Here is a 20,258-nt window from a genome sequence, read left to right on the forward strand (position 1 = left end):
AAACAAAAACAACATATGGCATCTTTATGGATCTCAGAAAGTGACAAATAATAATCTTGTTCGTGCATAAAGAGATCCCTTCTTCTGGTTCTACATAAAATCCAAGTAATACGGCTAATATATAATATGCCATACAAGTTCTCTCTTCCACACAGAGACATCATATCTGACCACAGAACAGTACGACAGTTTGCCCTTTTCCAGCAGCCACAGAAACCCCTGTTTAAGGTGGTTATTCTCTCACCAAGCGGTTCGTCAGCCACTGAGATGCGCAGACACAGTGGACGCGGAAGAGAGAGGCGAGCCCGGCTTTGGATGGGCGCGTCAGGGATGAAGGTGACTGGGCCATGCTCGGGACAGTCTGAGGTATATGAGCGCTCACACAGTGTGCACCCTGGAAGACAATAACAGCACACAAGTAAAGCTTAGTACATAATATACATAATGTGTACAAAATACTTGCTTTCGTACACCATGTCTATTTCACTTCAGTTCTATGACTGCTCTTCTACAATTCTACAAGCAACATATTTTTGCTGAATAATATAATCTCCCAATGAAAATCATTTCCTATACTTTTTTTAGATCTAGAAACATGACCTTCAACCCATTGATATATTTTTTAACATCTGAAGAATATATTACAAAAACACACTCACAGATGGTGTAGGCAGTGACCATGTTCTCCTTGTTGGAGGTAGAATCCTCTAGCTGCAGGGTAGAGTTGACCAGCACCAGGTTGTTTTCAGGCCCCAGTGACACCTCTGCAGTGATGGGGGACACGTTTACTGCCTCCAGCCCCATCCCAGAGTGTCCATGGAGTGACACCGGCTCCAGTTGGCCCTGGCTGGCCATGGAGCCGGTGAGCACCACGCTGACAACGCCTGAGTTCAGCTCCCCGTTTGAGTGGAGCTGCTCACCGAGTCCTCCTGCTCCTCCTCCCCCAGCGTTCCCCACCCGGCCCCCCATGTGATCAGACTCCATCACCACCGGTAGTTCGAGCACAGGGGGCCCGTGGAGGGGCATCACCCCACCGGATGAGTCCACCCCGGTCAGGCCCTCGTGCGGCTGAGGCTGCCGCCCGCCTCCGAGCTGCTGCTGTGTGTCGGACACCGCCACCACCCCGACTCCATCCATGGTGGCCAGCTCCTCTCCCATCCGGTCAGGGGACATGGGGCTGCTGACACGTGACTCCATTGCCAACCCTGTAGAGTCCAGCTCGTGACCCCCAGTCTGGTGGAGGTCTCCCTGGCCGCTGACCTGTCTAGAGTCCATGGGCACCAGGCCCTGCTCCAGGGGGCCTCCAGGGCCACTGTAGTGGTCCAGACCTGAGGGATTGTTGCTGGCCACAGACAGAGTCCCGTCCATGTTAAGGCTGCTGGGATGAATGTATTGAGGTGGTGGACGGTCTGCCAGATAAGACAGGATACCTACGGCAAGGAAGAAGAAGAAGGGAACTGAATTCCAAATTGAATGTGTGATTGATTTATAATTTCTGTTCGAGAGCAACAGATGATTCATATAGCTCATATACAAACATCAACCCACCTGGCAATATGTGTCGGAAGTAGCTGCTCTCCAGGTGGGGGTATGGAGGTGGCGGCAAGGAGTAGTTCCTCTCAGGCAGGCCGCACATCACTCCCCTGTCACTCAGTGGACCCATGGGGAGCATCAGTGAGAGGGCAGAGGGAAGGGAGCCCAGTGAAGGACCCAGGCTGGGGATGGCCACTGGCATACCTGAACCACAATAAAGAGAGAAGAGCGGAACATAAACTGAGATCCAGTTCAGCAAGGAGGGAAGGGAAGGAGCTCGAAGAAATCCTAACACACTGAGCACGTGATGGTCTTTTAACAGTCGATCTAGTGTGTTTGAGAGCTTGAGAAAACCGGCCTGGGTGGTAGTGTCCTTCATACCTGGGGTGGGAATGGGGTTATGTGTGGGGGAGGTGGGCAGACCCAGGTGGCTGGCACTCACTGAGGGCACACTGAGCTGATCCATGCCCACAGGACTCAGGTTCATGTCATTCATCCTGGAGAAACAACATCAGAGTTAAACCGAGGCCAACATCCAAACAATTAGCGGATTGTTTTTGGCTTTTTGCTGCTGTTTGAAACACAGTTAGCAATATTAAGACATGGGATTTAGGCTCAGGTATCTTGTGATCAGTAGAGAGCATTTTACATATAAAACACATATAAATACTCGACTAGGCTGTATGTCATTGAGTGCATATAAAGTACATATATAAACACAGGCGGTGTACCTGAACACATCAGCTGAGGTCCATCAGTAACGGGGTGCTGCTGGAGGGTTTGTGTGTTTCTCCCTGTGAAATAAAAGAGCTTGTATGAACGACAACTTAAGGCATCGGCCCGCCTTTCACAGTTCCAATACAACTCTCATTCAAACAGCTAAACCAAACACGAACGTGTCATTTAAAACGACTTGTTTGCAACTAGTAAGCTAAACAGCAAGCAGTTCAGTCACAATGCTAATATTAGCCTTGCTAACCTCTCCCCTGTATTCGTCGTTCAGACAGAGAATAATACGGTGCTTCAGTCAGCGTCAAAGCACAAATGTAAAGTGTCACCTCCGTATTGCTTCGGTGCAAGAACAAGGATTATCTGAAAGGGAAGATGCCTTAAAAACAACAACATACCAACACAATGCCTCCCTGAACGGGGCCATGACAGCGTACTGACCCTGGTGCGCATGCGCTCTTGCGCTGTAATACTGGAGGCATGTTGGCTGATCACAGGTCAGTTTTTCGCTCCTCAACTCTCTTTCAAAATCTTTTGAGATACATATTCAAGCTAACTTTATAAATGTGCTCCAAATAGTAATGTTTCAGTAAATTGCTCATTTTTCATTATTCATCACCGATATTATCAAATCATTTAAATACCAAAATCCCATTATGTGAATGGTAAAACAATGTGATGCAACTGCCTCTGAACTCAAATGGCAAATGACTTTAGTAGTGGAAGAAAGCTCAGTAATTTATCATTTCCATGTTGAGTTTTGTTCACTCCCTTCTGCTATTTTTTTTTATCAAATGGATTTACACTTCTCAAATCCGAGCAAACACGTTGTAAACTGATTCACTGGCTGGGATTTTTGGTCTTTCTCCCCATTCTTTGTCAGCAAACTGTCCTCACCGGCATATTATTGACATCATTATTGATTCATTGAAGACTCCACACCAAAGCTTCCATCAGGGGTTATATTGTCAGACTTCAAGACATTATACAATGTCTTATTTCTGTTCTGTCAAAATTGGAGTTTCCCTTTGGTTCAACCTGATTGAAACGAGTTAGGCCCAATTATCTAAAAAATAAAACAACCCCTAGGTGGCACTGCTGAACCTTGCAGCTTCCTTTGAGAGTGTCATGTTTTTGGTTACGTTTTCAAAGGTAACCATATTAATTGAGTTTTGTTGCAAACAGCTTAATGAACAGAAAGAATACTAAAATAAAATTCTGTTTTTTTTGGACTACAAACATGCTGATAATACAAGACATGCGTAGAATGTACACATTTTTGGTAGACAGATAACCTGAACACCTGAATTAAACAACAGCTGTTAGAAATGAAATACTAGATGGGTGTGTTGTCCAATATCTCATTGATTGCTGTTACAAGAGTAGAGACCAGCTCGTTCCTCTCCTCTATAACACGATCAGTCTCTGCAGAGATCCATTTTGGTGACGGAGATGATTTCTTGCTGATGCGTGTCGTCTCCTTACAGTTTGTTGTAGCAGAACTCGTCCAGAGGAATGTCTCTGAATGTCCCTCTTGTCACACACATTGAAGCTGGTTTTAAATCATTTACAAGTGCTCTTATAAGCTCAGTGCTATAGTCTATATACATTCATTGACAACAAAACCCAAAATGTTTAAAACACATTAACAAACAATTTAAAACACAATAAAAACTCCAAATAATAATAATAAAAATAAACGTTATTATATAGGACGTATAAAACCTAGCTTACACTACATTTGTGTATTGCCTGTGTGTCTTTATATGCTGACAATTAGAATATTACATTTGTTTTGTATGTAAAAGGCTCTGCACTAATCATAAGAGTTTAGGAGACTGCAAGTGAAACAATTCATTACAGGACAGAAAAGGCAAACTAAAGACAAAAGGAATTTTTTTTTTTTGAAAAATGCATAATTTGATGCAACAGAAATATAGTATAAATATAATCTAAATCTCTTCTGTCTCATCCCTTTAGTCATCTTTCCTGCTGACTTGTCTTGTGGGACCATTGTTTGGTTGCAAGGGACCGAGCAGTAAGGCAACAAGGAAACAGGAGTTTTAGTTGAAAAACTGGGTATTTATTTACCCCAAAAAATACAAAAACAATACAAACCAAGAATTTGATAACTAGGCCTATAATATAACTATACTCAGAACAACAAAGTATTAACTGAACAAACAAAATGGATGACAATTACAACTAAACACAAAGCAAAACTAACTAAACCTAAACTAATTTCCCCCATGATGTAACAGCAAGTGGTTTGGATCAGGATTTGAGTCTTCACCCTTTAGCTACGACTTTTGCTCCACCAGAAAGGAACCGCCCCCAACAACCACGTTAACTCAAAGAGAAAGAATGAAATTATTAATATAACAGAAAATTGCTTAGGTAACCTGACATCAAACAATATAAAGTTAAAAAGCAAATAAATAGATTTCAAATCAAACTAACTGTGATGTTAATTGTTTGGGTGTGGTTGACTGCAAATTAAATTCACCTAGGTAGCAACTAATGACACATCATTCAACCTGTGGGATCATGTGCCCCACCTGGGAGTATTTTTGATATCTGGGGTTTTAATATTTTGCATTTTTTATTTTATATTATATTTCTATTTTAGATGGAGATGTAGATTACAGCTTAACAGTGGGTTGCTGAAGTGGTTAGTAGAGCATCAATCCCTTTTTCAGTGTGAAAGTGTGAAAATAAAATGCAATTAGGAAGACTTAGTGATTATTTTTGCAGACAGATGTTAAGGTAGGCATGAACATCTGGCTGTTATTGCTCCCCCCTTCCAATGAGGCTGTTTGGAATAAAGATTACTACTGCTTCGTTTGAGCTTTTACTGGAAATAGAGCAGACGCTGCTATATGATGTCAGTATCATCTGTACTCCTGTGCTTCCTATGCATTGTGTTATCTCTAAATTCATTTCCATTGTAGATATAGTCTTAAAATAGACAGAGCATAGCAGATTTAGCTCTTTTTCAGCAGTGTAGAAGTGAGTGAAAAGTTAATAAGACAGTTCATCTTTAAATAAATATATATATATTTTTTACTCTAATAATATGTACCCTAATATAAAGAAGGAGATTACTGAACAACAAAAATAGAGAGACAAACAGACAGAGAGACAGACATACACAGCCACATCAATAGCAGTAATAACTTAGTAGCAATACCACAATGTAGAAATACTCTGTTACAAGTAGAAGTCATGTTCTCAAAACAAAAGTATTAGCATCAAAATATATTTGACCAAAGGTAAAAGTATTAATTGTGCAGCAGTTTCACACACAGATCAATAGACACAAAGGATATAAAAACAATGAGTTAAATTGGTAGTGCAGATAGAGGAAATATAGACTCATGTTCAAATACCAGAAATCCAATCTTGTCATCAAACCACAATAAAACATTTTTAAAATATATAAATACGTTTTGTCAGAAAAGGATTGTTGGAGCTGTTTTTCTGTCTCTTATGGATAACTTTGGATGCTGTTCATCATTCTGCCCTCAGGTTTATTACCAGCAATTGCACTCACCACTGCATCCTTTTTCTAAAACGTCTCTGGCTGAGAGCTGCGATAGCCATTTGTATTTGTTTATCTATAAAGCTCTTAATTACCAGCCTGCATCTCTTCCATGCTAGAATGGTCCTGTGGACTTGAAAAGTGCTTTTATATAGTTGTTTTAATTATCAATCTTGTATTTTTTATTAGTTTTCTTATATTTTTTATTAGTGTTTTAATAGTTTTCTTATTTTTTTTGTTTTAATCTTTTATATTTTTAGTCATTTTAAAATGTTACTTGACATCATCAAGGGGCCAGCCCTCACTGGTTTTTAAGTATGATATATAAATATTATAGTGCAGATATGTGTGGAGAGGGTGGCAGTTGAAGCTGTGCATTGTAGGGACGAGGACTCAAGTTGCTCCATTATTGGGTAGCAACTGTCCCGTGATGTCCACAAACTGGGTGGAGTGTTTCTCTTGCTGTGCTCTTGGAGTATCCAGGCAGGCGGCAGGGCTGATGTTGTACATCTGTGGAAGGTGACACACACCACACACAGGCACAGTCACTATCGTGTTCAGCAGGTGCACCTGGACAGTCCGCTCGTGACGTGGCTCCATCACAGCTGTCTGGATGCGAGGAGCCTCAGTCACTGCTGTGTGCACTGGCGTTGCACACAGCCTCTTGGCCTGCTGAGTTTCGTCTACAGGTTTCGATGCAGGCGCTGCGACACAAACAATCAAAAATAACATCAGTCTTTTAAAACTTTAGCCTCAAGCCTGCATTGAACAACATTTTAATATGAATTATTAATCAAATGACATTTAATTGGAAAAAGTCACAACTTTTGTCTTCTTTTGTAAAAATACACAATTAAGTTTTTTAGTTCGAGGACACAGGCAACCCTTGTACCTCGTGTTATTGTAAACTTTGTGGGGAAGTTGTTTTGTGCCATTTATATTTCTCCTCCGCAGCAACGTAAATGTTCAATAGCACTGCAAAATGTTGAACTAACTTTGATCTAGTCAAATATGTTGCAGTGTGGTCACATGTCTTCTCACACACTGTGAAATTAGAAATGTTATCCTACCTTCTGCCCCGGTGGGAACCTGGCTCTTCCGCCTGTTCCTCTTCCTCTTTTTGCCCTACACAAAAACAAAACACATTACACTTTCCATCCGATATCAGCTGATAAAAACTCTTCGCAGTGACTGTATCATCAGCTCTGGTGTAGTGATGTCAACATGTATGAGTTGTGTGTGAGCAGGGTGTACTTACATAGTTGTCACTGTTGCACCAGTCAGGGTGTCGCTGGGTGTGGAGCAGCCTTGCTTGTTGGGCCTGCTCGTAGTATTGGGCCTGCTCCCCCACTGATAGTGACTTCCACTGTGGACAGATGACAACACTGTCAGTTAGCGGCAACCCACAGTTTTCAATTCACTTAAGCAAACTCCAATTTGGGTCATAAAATGTGACAAAATCCTTTAAAGGTTTGGTTTGTTTTCTGGTCATGAGACAATAAAGGAAAACCATCAATCACTGTAAAGATGTGAAAATCACCTTGAACAATCTAAAATGTAGAAAACTGTTTTTTTTTAACAAACTTTGATCTAAGTTTGTGACACAGAGTATCTCAAACATACAGATCCAATGCACATACCCTCTGTCCCAGGACTGCATTTATGGCCGCACTCCCTTTGCTGACTATTTCGGCCTCCACCTTCTCTCTCTGCTCCTTCATGAAGAGCATGAAGGCATTTGGCGGCTTCTTCACATAAGGCTGGTCGTCCATTTGCTGCCCTTGACACTTTTTCTTCCTAAGGGACAAAAACAGAGTAAGAGCTCATGTTACCGATGTATGAAACTGCGAGGAAGGAAGTATTTTCAAATAGGCAGACAAAAAACAGACACCTGAGATCAAACAGCTACTAGAAATTAAATACAAGATGATTGTGATTCAGTTATGAGCCTTATTTTTGATCTGTCAGCTGGTAAGAGATCATGTGCAAGTCACAGAAGAGAGAAACAATTTGACCAACACTATCCAGAGCAAACTTACTTTGATTTGTAGGCGTTGAGTTGGGGAGCAGCATATAGAGGAGGAATGAAACCTCCGCCTGGAACTTCATACACCAACTGTCCATTCCTACACAGATAAAGATTGACAGATACACACATTAGACAGAAGAAAGAGAGTGTGTGTGACGATACGACACACGATACGGAGCTCAATATCTGGGTTTACTGTTGTTTTTCTTTGCATTTGTGTGTGTTACTTACAGCATTCCCACAACGTGCAGGTTCTTGTTGAGGTCTTGGGGGACTGTCACCATTGGGACATTGTTATACTGGAGACAAAACACACACAGAACAGGTTATCAGACAAACTGCATTACTGATTTACTCATTTTAAGTTGTACTGTACCCTGACATATACAGCCTAATCTTAATGTTTTAGAAACTGAGCTTCAAGAGAGTAAAGCTTTGCCTTTTAGTTAAATTGTTCTAAAATGTGCCATTTTTCTATTGGAGTTTTGAACTGGAACTGCAAGACAGCATTGACATCCTTCTACAGCAATGCTAATAAACCTGCTGTCTGCTGCAACCAAACAGTGAAGATGTTCAGTGTGTGTGGTTAACCAGGGTCTTACTGTGTGTGTAGGCGCAGCAGCAGGGTAACTGCTGGCTGCTGCTGTGGGGACTTCCTCTACTGGCCCCTGATTGGGCAGGTACTGTGGAGAGAGAGAGGGAAGGTTAACTTACAGTTAATAAGTTTATCAATCAGCAGAACCTCACTGTCTAGTGTATAATTCATTACATTCAACACGTGAAGGGACACCAAAGTTATTTTACATTGATGAGCCTTTTTTCTTGCCTTCTTTTGGCATAAAGCATCCACAATTGACACATTTCTGTATCAATATAGGTATTCCTCTACAGATACCTTTTCTTAATCTATACTTCATATCTTACCTGTCCCTGGCTGTAAACACCTGCCTGACTATGCAGGGGACTTGGCTGCAGGACATCACACTGTGGCTCGTACATGGTGGGAGAGGCCATGATGTGAAGATCTTCTCCCAGGGAGAGAGACACATTATAATCTCCAAACTGAAAGTCTGGCTGAGCGTAGGTGTTGAACTCTAGCTCAGCAGGGGCAGGAGGAGGATATGAAGGTGGAGGAGGTGAAGACTTCAATTGGTTTTCAAAACCATTTGCTGCTCTCTCAGTGATTGCGACCAGCCGGGCGCACTCCAGCTCCTCTATAAAGCAATCAATCTCTGCACCAACATCCATTTTTGTGACTGAGATTGTGCGCTTTCTGCTTGTAGTCTGTCTGGTGGTTGCTGGACTCCTGTCACACACATTGATAAGAAGTTGGTTTTAAATCCTGTATAAAGTTCATTTGATAATACTTTTTCACTTTTAGTTGACTAATTTACGTGTAGAATTTTCACACTGCGGTATTACTACTTCTATTATAAGGGTCAGAATATTTCTCCCATCACTGCACCAGTGGGCCACGAGTGTTACTGCATTAAAACATTTACAATGCTGAACTCAAGCTGAAGGATACTGTGGTATAACAACAAGCTTTAGAGACAATATTTAGTTAAAGTTAGCTATGTGTGTTAGCTGAGAGTCAAGAATATCCCAGTTGGCCTTAACTGGATTTAATTGTTGTTGCATGTCAAATATTAGGTACAAAGCTCAATGTTTGAGTACTTACCAAACAGCGTTTGTGTTCACTGAAGGTAGACTTGACAATGAAATAATCAAGAGGTATGTATCTTTCCAGGTTTTCTTGAGTTGTGTCTCTCTGGAAAAATGTGTTTGTGGTCTGCTACTAAAAGTGACTTACGTTCTAGAATGTCAGTGTACATTATGACCTAAGTTCATTTAAATATTCCATTCTCTGATTCCATTCTAAATGTATTCTCTACTGCCAACACCTGACACATCCATAATAAATTCATTCAGTTAACTGGTAACCATTACGTCCATTACCTTCTTGATATACCCAATGGAATACTCTTTTTTTGGCTGTACCGCAGCGAAGCAGGGCCAGCTCTCTAAACTCGAAAGTCTGTCCATGGCCTATGGATTTTCCCTGTTGAATAGACGTGAATAGTCCTCAATTATATCCTCATGACCACACATGGTCAGCCATATACTAGGTTTCAACCTAGTCTTGTATCATTCCACACGCACTTGCACAAAAAAATGCCCACTCTGACTTGCAGGGCCAAATATTAAAAATAATAAACTTCATTAGATAGGACTTCTGTAAAACTTCATACATAAGATGCAGCTCAATGTGTTAGCCTACATACACCTTCATTGACAAACAAACCCAAAATGTTTAAAATAAAATGAACAATTTAAAACACAATAAAAAAGCAGGACATAAAACATTTCATTACCAACAATAACAACAACATTAACAAGATTTAATGGTAAACTCACTGCACCAGTTTTGAATTATAAGCCTGTACTACATGGTGAGATGTCGATTAACAATAAACATGCATTTTGTATAATCTGCATTTGTCTACATTGTAAATTAAACAAAATATTTTAAGGTTAACTCATCTATGCACAGAAGCATGTTTAACACCTGATGAACATTTTATATATAACAAAGGTATTAAACACGTTTTAAAGATGAATGAATATCTTTACTCACTTAAGGTAATTTAAATATAACAAAATGTCATATAATATGCTGTTTGAAGAACTGAATCAGACTTGCTCATATGTGTGGTAGAACAATCGCTTTTCTTTAGGCGATGAATCCTGGTGGCTAGAGCTTTTTTCCACTACATTTCAATCTAGAGACACTAGGAGTCCAGAGGTAAATGTCACACACACGCATTGCCATCAAAAAAACACCTTATCCACTCAGCTCTTCTGTCCCCTGAGGCTGGGGTCTGATGTATTTTTGATGGTTATTTCACATTGTGTCAATTAGTTTGGAGCTGAGTAAATGTTGAATAAAATAAGCCCCGGCCTGCATTATCCAGGCTGACCAGTGGAAGTTGTGAAGATGGGGGTGTTTTGACTTGCTGACTTAGGTCTTACCATCTATTAAACTAGAATTATTACAACTGAACCACAATTATTTTCAAACATAATCAGTCATTTCTAATAATATAGCATACTTAAAATCAGGTCTGCATAGGCCCCTCTCACCCTAAAGATAACTAATGAATAAGCATTTTTCTCCTTATTAAAAATAACACCAGTCTGTCCAATGAGAATTTGGCCTGTATGTTACTGTGTCTAAACAGCAGCCAAAACCCCAAACATTCAGCTAATTGTTTGGATATTGGGTTTCCCCATAGATAAAATGAAATATATGGAGGCCCATTGTGGAAGAAAACATAATAGAGTGCCATAGGGCACTGTATGTTTTTTATTGCACAGGTGTAGTAAATATATTTTAATCTGAGTCACATCATAAAACTATTTTAATCTTAACCATGGTTTGGAACTGATCACCAGAAATGCATCACAACTTTAGGCCCGCTTTCACCGCATGCAGCTGCCCTTCTTTCGTTTGGATGAATAAATGACTCATTAGAATCAATCAAGTCAGTTATCATAAGACCTTGAAGTTTGGCTTATGGTTTTGTTCATTATGAGAACTGCTTCACAGTGTCGACGGAAGGAAGAAAAAAAAAGATGTAAACAAGTTTTTATCTTGATGAGAAAGTCGTGGCTGCATCTCCGCCCCGGATCACACCCACCATACTTTCAACCTCAAAACCCCAACAAACAAGTAGTCACACATACTGACAAAGTCCTGAACAAGAACGGTCTGCTTTTAAGATCAGAGTCTAGATCTTTAATCACAAAGTGGCGAGATTTAGAAGGAAAGTCTTGCTCAACACACGAGATGATCGTGAGGAGACTGTAACAGGGTGAGCTGCATCGATTATAGGTCATATATGGTGCAAATTAATGACATTCCCTGCTGTTTAATCTAAGATCTACTTATTTTTTATTCATAGAAAGGCATTAATGGAGCACATCTCATATGTCCCTCCACTGGCTCTCCACGGCCTCTCCGTGGATAACAGTGGAGCGCACTACAAGGACGCGCTTCGACTCGGACTTCCCTTCCACCTTGACGCTGCATATCTCGACCCTGTGCACGGCCAGAGGTTACCCTACAGACGATTCTCCTATTTCAACTTCCACGGACCCCTCGGCGTGTGTGATTTCTCCTTCGAGCCCGCGTTCATCCGGAAAAGGAACGAAAGGGAGCGGCATCGTGTGCGCTGCGTAAACGAGGGTTACGCGCGGCTCAGAGAGCATCTACCGCAGGAGCTGGAGGACAAACGGCTCAGCAAGGTGGAGACACTGCGTGCGGCTATCGACTATATCAAACACCTGCAGAGCCTGCTGGACTTAAACGTGTCCGGGATGGAGGTGTCACTTGGAGACGCGCGTAACCGTGCGCCGCTGCCGCAGAGGACAGTGCAGCAGTGATGGAGAATCCAAAACTGGCCTCAGCGACAGTGGGGGAAATGTTTACTAGCGCTCACCCTCACTGTACATTTGTTTAAGTGTAAAAAGCAAAACATGCCTAATTGACACAGTGTCTGATTTTATTCAGTCTGTAGATTGAGCATACACTTTATTGTAGAGAGCAAGCACAAACACGTAGTAAAGTTATTTGAAAAGAAAGTTTAAAGCCAGATTAATTTGTTGCATATAATATTTTTGGATGATATATTGATTGTGTGCCTTATGGTATTATCAACGAGGTAGTTATTATTACTGGGTGTAAAAACAGAATTATTAAAAATGGAGAAAACATTTTTTAAATCAGTGAAAGTCATGATATATTATTAACTTCTGTGTAAGTGATACTTATATTCATGAGTAACAAAGAAGTCTTGGTCATGATGTAGATGTTAATATGTCTAAAAATGTAAGAGTTATGACTACTGTGTGGGACAGTTGACAAGTTGAGCACTTCTCGGGTGCATTCACCACCTGGGAGATTTCCTAAATGTTTTTTTTTGTGTGTGTATGTTTTATTAAATTGTTGTGCACTTGACAACCTAATCCTAATAATTTCTAATTGAATGAATAGAATAATTTCCATAGTTCTCAAGAATGGGATCTAACAGTAGGAAGGCTGATCAGCAGTCAGAAGTTTTTTGTAATAAAAATTAAACGAAGCTCACGCCTTTAGCATGTGTTCTATTTTCTTAGACCTGATACATGTATTATATGTTTATGTGCCTTATGACACAAATTATTTATTTTCAATGTACACACAAACACACACACACACACATTATGATGTTGTCCTGTAGTTGTAATTTCAGAAAACCTACTGTAATAGAGCACAAGGTGATGCCACATGTTTGACCTTTTCTCTGCATGGTTTAATTGTCACAAATAGAAGATCATAGCTGCAGGTAATAACATTAATTAAATCCACCTAAATGTAATGCAGCCATTTAATGACGCTATCAATCCCAGCTGTGACTTATTAACAGTGGTGGAATGTAACATTCACTCACGTATAGTGCTTAAGTAGCGTTTGATATAATTCAATGTAAAACCAATGTAAAAAAGTTCTTTTAACTCAAAACATTTCTGAAACTGATTACATCAACATTTTTAAATAAAACTAATTACATTTGGTAAGTTACAAAAACATTCTTGATTAAGTAGCTTTAGTCATTTTAAGTAAGAATGACTTTTTATCTGTACTGTGAAAACAAAATAAATATATATAAAGTTATTAATCTGTTTCTCTGACTTACAAAACTAAGTTAGTGGCACTTAAAATTATTAGTGAAAGTGGCTTAATCCAGAATGTTTTAACCTAAAAATGTTAGTTTGTTTACTTAAAGATTTTGATGTAATCAGTTTCAACAATGTTTTGAGTCAAATTAACTTTTACAGTCTGGTACTTTACTTAAGCATTTCCATTTTATGCTACTTTATACCTATACTCAGGGATGGGAGCTTTACTTTAAAAATGTAATCTGATACAATTACTGAATACCTGTTCAAAATGTAGTCAGTAACGTAATCAAAGTATCACAGTATTAAATTAATGTAACTTTTGCATCACCTCAATCAGCATGTGTCCTCTGCTCAGTGTATTTTTAAGGAAAAACTGGTGTATTTTAAATCTGTAATCCCGCTAAATAATCTCCATTGTTACTAAATGCAAGTGTAATTTTTTTCTCTCTAACTGTAACAGACTACAGTTACCTTTATTTTGGTACCCTGATTGCATAACTCAGTTACATACTGAGCCAGCTTAAAATCAACAACATCTGAGTATCAAAAATCAACATACTTTTTAGTCCACAACATTCTTACAGCATTCATTTGCAGATTGAGGTAAATAATGCAAAATATAAATCCACTAAGTGCAGTGTATTAGTAAGGATTAAGATATGCAGCATTATATAAGTATTTTAAATTAGCTCCACTTTTACCAGCTGCAACATTAGTGCTGCTTACACATTAATGGGTCACTGATAATAATCCAGTGATATAGCATACATTATTATGAAATGGGTCATTCTGCATAATGACTACTTTTGTTATTTGTATTATGTTGAGTTTTTTTTATTAGTAATATTTTTGTATTTTTACACTATGGTATTGTTTTTACAAGAGAGTACTTCTTCCACCACTGCATATCAACAGGGGATCAGATCTAGAGAAATAGTCATGAGGTGGCAAAGGGTGGCATAGAGACTTTAATGGGTGGCAGAAATATATTTTTCTTTGCTAACAATCACATTTATCAATGGTTGCTTGGAAAAGCTCCCAAATGAAGATATTTAAAGTAAAAAAGACACTACATTATTGTGGCACATTAGTAAAGCATTAAATAGAAATATCTAAAGGTGGCATTAGAAATTAATACATTTTTCTATTTCCAAATCTTCAGACCTTTCTTCAAACATCTCCAAACTTTTTTCTTTGAACTTAAGCCTATCAAGTATTAAGTCTAAACTAGACAGCATCTGACACCAAACTGGGACCCCCACCCAGCATATCAAAATGTCTTCTCTGGATGCGGCTTATTCTGTCTGAAACTGATATGCTTGTGTCTTGTTTTAGTTATGGCCAATGGAAGTGAACATTATTACAGTAATACAGGCTGAACTGGTCCCTAAAGCTCAGAAACAACACGTCAAACCAACAGATCAAGTGTCCAGTCTAAAGAAAGTCTCTCTCTTTGTTTTCAGTTACCTGAGTGCTTTTCAAAGACCACCTTCTTACTGTCCTATCTCAGAGTTCTCAGGATGTTTTTTCTCTCCTAATAGCATGCGGAATGTATTTATCAGGGAGCCCACAGCCCCTCAAGGGGAACCTCCTCCTCTGTGCCCTATTTGTGTGTTTATACTTCCCACCTCCGCTACCACCGCCTGCACGGAAACAGCTCACAAATTTCTGATATTCAGTAATACCAACACCACAAATGGGAGAAAAAAAAGAAAACATGATATTGTATACAAGTAAATGGTTTTGGAGATACCAGCAGAGTGCAGCTTAAGTGAACTGTGGAGGAATGGCACTGACAGCCACAAAGGCATGACATACCCATAACAAAAGGTGTGTGTGGTGTGTGAATTAGACCCAATAATTAGCCAAGTGCTGGTACCCTGGGCTTGATGGTTCAGTGGCACTCTGAAGATAGAGAACATGAAGCTACTTAAAGGAAAACCTCTGCCAACGATAGATGTTTTCTTTCCTGATGCACACAGGCGTATTCTAATCTGATCCCAGCACAGATTCCTTGCAGGCATTGCTCTACTTTACTGGAGAAGTTGTTGCTGATGCATGAATTAGATTTAATACAGAAGATTTTGTACAGAAGATTTAATACAGGAGATTTAATACACAAGAAAAGTTTATAACTTTATCAGGATCATTTAAATTTATTTCTGAAATAATGTCACATGTGGTAATCTTTATTTATTTTGTGCCACAAAAACCTGCACAAAACCTTGTTTTCTTAAACAAACAGACAAAACAGAATGCCCTTGTACTGCATCCTGTCTTCTATCAAACCTATTTACCTTCTCTCATGATCACTGCAAGCTTCAAACACAGGGCCACCATTAAACAGATGCTTGTAGACAATAACCTTATGGGGATGAGCATAGCAAACAAGATTAAGGATACAAAGCATAAAATGAAAACAAGAGGAAGGGAAAAAGAAGAATAATCAGGCAAAGTGGAGTTGAGGTTGGTTTTAAACTAAATATGTGACTATTAGATATTCAGTCCTTTGGGTTGGGAAAGAAAAATACAATAATATGATAAGAGAACATCCGTAGGGGCGTGGGAAAACAGATATCTTCTACGTGCAAGAGATTTGAGTTCTATATTAAACCTGCTAATGTTGTCCTCTGTCTGAAAGGCTACAGAGTCTTGCATGCAGGAGAGAGAATTCCTGCAAACACGCACAATGACTCAGCTAGATAAAGTTTATCAGTTGAAGTTAGATCAGCGCGGGACCACCGAGAGAGGTTGCTGCAACGTGTCCAGACAGAGAGCCCACATTCAGAGACGGAAACGGAACAACTGCGAGTAACAGGACACACGATGACGCAGGAAACTACTGGTGCACTTCAGCTGAAGTTGAAGTCTCTTTGCTGCTGAAATATAATTTTGCTGTACAAGCACATTTACATTTACATATACATTTGGTATTCGAATAATAAATATAAAAATAAATATGTCAATTTTGGAACTCAGTATTGCCAGTAGATGCCATACAATACTGATATAACCTGTAGCATGTTGATTAAAGTGTTGTTCAGTGCTGTTTACTTCAAATTTGTGGGCAAATTATAAGCTACACCAAATAAGGGCAATACCACACTATAACACTGGCAACAAAAATGTACTTGAAGTATCAAAAGTACAAGTACTCATTATACAGAATGGTCCCGATTAGTGTTATATATGAACTGGAAACTGGCATTTCATTATACGACCTTGTGTTGTATAATGATGGATACATTTCCTTGATTCCCTTGATATATAGTATTATTGGATCATTATTGTTGATGCATCAACATGTGAGCAGTACTTTAATGTCCTGCTTGATATTATTTTTGTTAGTTTAATCTATAGATATAATCTGATTTTATATACTTGAATTTAAAAGAAAATAATTATAAAGTAGCATATAACTAAAATACTCAAGACAAGTACACCTCAAAATTGTCCTTAAGTAAATGTACTCCACCATGCATATTGTGTTATATTGTAGGGTGTTACTGTTATTTTGTCCACCCCTGCACCTCTTTCACACAGTCAACAGTAAAGCTGACAACATAATAGGAATGAATCATATAAAAGTCCCGTCATTTTCTTAATCGGTTTTGCTGTTGGTGTCATAATCATAACAACATTAGGATTTATTGTCTTAGTGAAAAGCTAATATTAACAGTTAATGTTGCTAATGAGAAGTTATTTCACAGTGCATGGTAACAGCTGGGCTTGGTTATAATATAGCCAGTGACTGACTCATTAATACAGCAACGTAACATATCAGTCAGGTTATGCAATGCTTCAGCAAAACTTGTTTTTCTGTTGAACACACAGGAGCAAATGATGCATCGTTTACTGCAATTTATTAATTTAAATACATATTTACAAGTTTACAATTTAAAAGTTTGCAACTGTGTCACATGCAGTGAAGTGTAAGTTTGCAGTGCAGCTCATGTGTCTGCCTGTAGGTGTGTGTGTTTGTGCAATCTATGGGCCTGCAGTTCATCAAGCTGTTCGAGGAGAGCGCCTTTTTCCAGCTCTAACATGGAGATCCGCCGATTCTTGTGACTCACCTCCTGCCAAAGGGAAAAAACAAAAGAAAATTACCATGGCCACGTTATACAGACATAAAGAGACTAATCGAGGCAAGAACAATGGAAAATTTAAACAAACGCATCCTCAGTTTGAAAAGATGTGTTAAAGGAGAAAAACACAAATTCCAATAAAAGCATGTCAAAAGAAAAGATATGAAATAAACTTTTAAAAAAATGTGTTTGTAGCATTTTTAAGTTGAATATGTAAACTGAAAAAAAAACCATACAACTATTTTCTGTTCTCTTACATGAGTCAGTACTGTGTTGTGCCACCGGAGGTCGCTGTCTGCCACTGCTTCTGGCAGAGAACGGTTGCTGCTGCTGGTGACATTGGGCTCGCTCATCACAGAGCCCAGAGAGCCGTTCACCCGCTGGATCCGAGACCTGAGGAGGCAAGACTGAACCTGTAGAGATACAGACAGGCAGTGTAAGTGACAGGGAATAGTCTTTTATCCTGCTCTGTCCATGAGCACATGATTGCTGACGACTACTGTCAAATCTTCATCATTTAGTCTTTTCAACAGCTCTGTATTTCTCTACCTGTCTCACCTACATCCCTTTGAGTTATACAATTACTTGGAAAAGGAGCTCAGATGTGGGTGCATGGATGTATAAATGGCACACATAGCTAGCAAACGAGTTTGCGTTCAATGCATCCTACATTGAGTCATGGTCAGTAAAGTCAACGCGGCCCTGCCTTGTACCTCTGCTGCACCTTCCTGGCTGCAGCCGCCCCCGTTTTTGGCCTCGATGTGGTCCTGCCTGGCTCTGTTCTCCTCCAGCCGTTGGAGGTACCAGAGACGAGTCTTCTCCAGGATCTCCAGACCAGAGCACAGAGCGTCCTTCTCCTTCTCAAGTTCCTTCAGGCGTTTAATCTGAGATGGGAGGAACAACAGCTCGTTCAGGTTCAAATACAGGACTAAAACTTTAAGTTGTGTCTTACAACCTAAACTGATATTCTCCTCCATGGACGTCATCTCGGAACAAGTTTGTGACAGGACAGTGGCAGAGGGGTGTCGATTTTTCATTTTCAGTCACATTTTAACTGTCTATGTTTGTATGTGTGTGTGATACCATGGGGCTGACCACCAAACACCTGGCCTGCAGCCTGATGTAAAGCAGCCTGATCGGCACAGCACTGCCTGTTGTCTTCCAGAGGCCCCAAGGCTTTGTTTATGTGAGCGGAGCCAATCTACAGAGCAGCAGGAGGCCTTTAGTTCTATTGTCTACACTCAGATGGATTACATGCACTTTAAATGGACTCAAACAGAGCTAACAGTGCTACAACAACCGGGGAATCATAATATATGGTGGCAGTGATCCACCTTTGGTATCATGAGGTCAGGACATCAGTCACTTTGTAATTTTTAGGCCAATTAACAATGAAATGGATCAGCAGGACATTAGAAACTTGTGACACTATTGTATCACTAATGTTTGTAACTAATTTGTTTTAGCTGCGTTGTGTCTTGCATAACATTACAGAAAATTACTATTTCTTTTTGGTCAGTTACTGTTTGATAACTCCTTTTATAATCATCGATTTACAGTAAGTGGGAAACTGGTTATATCGAGCCTTTAACAGGAAGCTGTGAGGGTCAGACTTGACATGTGGGAATGTGTCACTGGGATGACTGCAGCCTCCAAAACAACACTCAGACACAGAGCTAAGACGGAAAAACTGACTGAAAGCACAGGGGCTCTACAAGCATTTCGGTTAAATGTCCAGTATGAAAAGCAAACTCCTGTTGCATTAATAATAACAATTCAGTTGCCTCAAAAAATACACATGCTGTAATTTGGCCAATCAAGATCAGTCTAATCATCAGGAAATGGGAATTTGTGGGTTTACACATGTTGTTTTCACACACAGTGAGTGTTTTAAAGGCTGATTCCAGTAATTTTAGACCCAGTATATTTAAATTTGATTACTTTAAGGCTAATAAAATGAAATAAATGAGGAATACATAATTTTCTTATAATAATCTTATTCCTGGTAGTGTGGAGAAGGCTTTGAAACAGACTTTAGACCTTCATTTGGGAGATAAAAATGACAGAAAATGTCATTTAAAACTATAACTAGATCAATAAAATATCAAAACTCACACACGATCACATTTTGGAAGTGACAGCTTAATCTTTGAACAGAAAATGTATGTTTAGCTTTTAAACTTACATAACACAACAGGGCTGTATCGTACACTACGTATACTGAACTGGCAAACCAAAACACGTGAGATAAGAATCACTAACTCAGGAGAATCATATTTACATTCACACACAACAGAGACATAGTGAGATAAAACTGATTAGGATCAAAACCCACTCTCTACAACCCCTACACACACACACACACACACACACACACACACACCACCCCACTTCCTCACCCATAGGTAGAAGCGAAGAGCGTCCAGGCTGTAGAGGCTGGTCCTAAAGGGGATTATGACCACGGTGTAGGAGCCAGAGCCGGAGGGACGACAGGCCATGGAGATCAGTCACTGACAGCTACTACTGCTCCATACAGCTGGCTGGACAACAAACAACAAACCACAGCTCCCCTACGGCTGACTCAGAATAATACTACAGAGAGAGAGAGAGAATGAGT

At 39.6% G+C, this 20,258-nt stretch overlaps 3 protein-coding genes across 4 annotated transcripts in view; 1 reads left to right on the top strand and 2 right to left on the bottom strand.

Moving 5' to 3' along the window:
• prdm4 (PR domain containing 4) overlaps positions 1 to 2,717 on the bottom strand; it is a 5,986-nt gene extending 3,269 nt beyond the window's left edge. Inside the window, exons 1-6 of one of the 2 annotated variants that reach the window (XM_035679641.1) lie at positions 2,661 to 2,717; positions 2,265 to 2,327; positions 1,915 to 2,030; positions 1,549 to 1,737; positions 660 to 1,430; positions 245 to 394 (exon numbers count right to left, since the gene is read on the bottom strand). In XM_035679641.1, the coding sequence (XP_035535534.1) occupies positions 245 to 394; positions 660 to 1,430; positions 1,549 to 1,737; positions 1,915 to 2,029 (1,225 nt within the window). In that variant the 5' untranslated portion in view covers position 2,030; positions 2,265 to 2,327; positions 2,661 to 2,717. The other variant, XM_035679634.1, reaches the window with a different exon arrangement.
• Positions 2,718 to 11,805: 9,088 nt separating this feature from the next.
• On the top strand, positions 11,806 to 12,815 carry LOC118340448 (achaete-scute homolog 4). Its single transcript, XM_035678415.1, has one exon. The coding sequence runs from the start codon at positions 11,808 to 11,810 to the stop codon at positions 12,276 to 12,278; it is 471 nt and encodes a 156-aa protein (XP_035534308.1). The 5' UTR covers positions 11,806 to 11,807; the 3' UTR covers positions 12,279 to 12,815.
• A 4,469-nt stretch (positions 12,816 to 17,284) lies between these two features.
• Positions 17,285 to 20,258, bottom strand: sapcd1 (suppressor APC domain containing 1). Its single transcript, XM_035678622.1, has 4 exons — positions 20,041 to 20,258; positions 18,355 to 18,525; positions 17,899 to 18,054; positions 17,285 to 17,632 (listed from the first exon to the last, which is right to left on the bottom strand). Exons 1-4 carry the CDS (start codon positions 20,137 to 20,139, stop codon positions 17,507 to 17,509), a joined length of 552 nt encoding a protein of 183 aa, XP_035534515.1. The 5' UTR covers positions 20,140 to 20,258; the 3' UTR covers positions 17,285 to 17,506.

The sequence above is a fragment of the Morone saxatilis genome, unplaced genomic scaffold (genome assembly GCF_004916995.1).
Source record: "Morone saxatilis isolate NCDOM2014 unplaced genomic scaffold, NCSU_SB_2.0 Contig10, whole genome shotgun sequence".
In the NCBI taxonomy this organism is placed as follows: Eukaryota; Metazoa; Chordata; class Actinopteri; family Moronidae; genus Morone; species Morone saxatilis.

Bases quoted from the DNA above. Each gene is read 5' to 3' on its own strand.
- LOC118340448 (XM_035678415.1), top strand. From the start codon at position 11,808: ATGGAGCACATCTCATATGTCCCTCCACTGGCTCTCCACGGCCTCTCC.
- sapcd1 (XM_035678622.1), bottom strand. From the start codon at position 20,139: ATGGCCTGTCGTCCCTCCGGCTCTGGCTCCTACACCGTGGTCATAATC. The intron at 18,526-20,040 runs GTGAGGAAGTGG...CTCCCATCTCAG, and splicing joins CTCTTCGCTTCTACCTATGG to ATTAAACGCCTGAAGGAACT. The intron at 17,633-17,898 runs GTAAGAGAACAG...TCCCTTTGGCAG, and splicing joins ACAACACAGTACTGACTCAT to GAGGTGAGTCACAAGAATCG.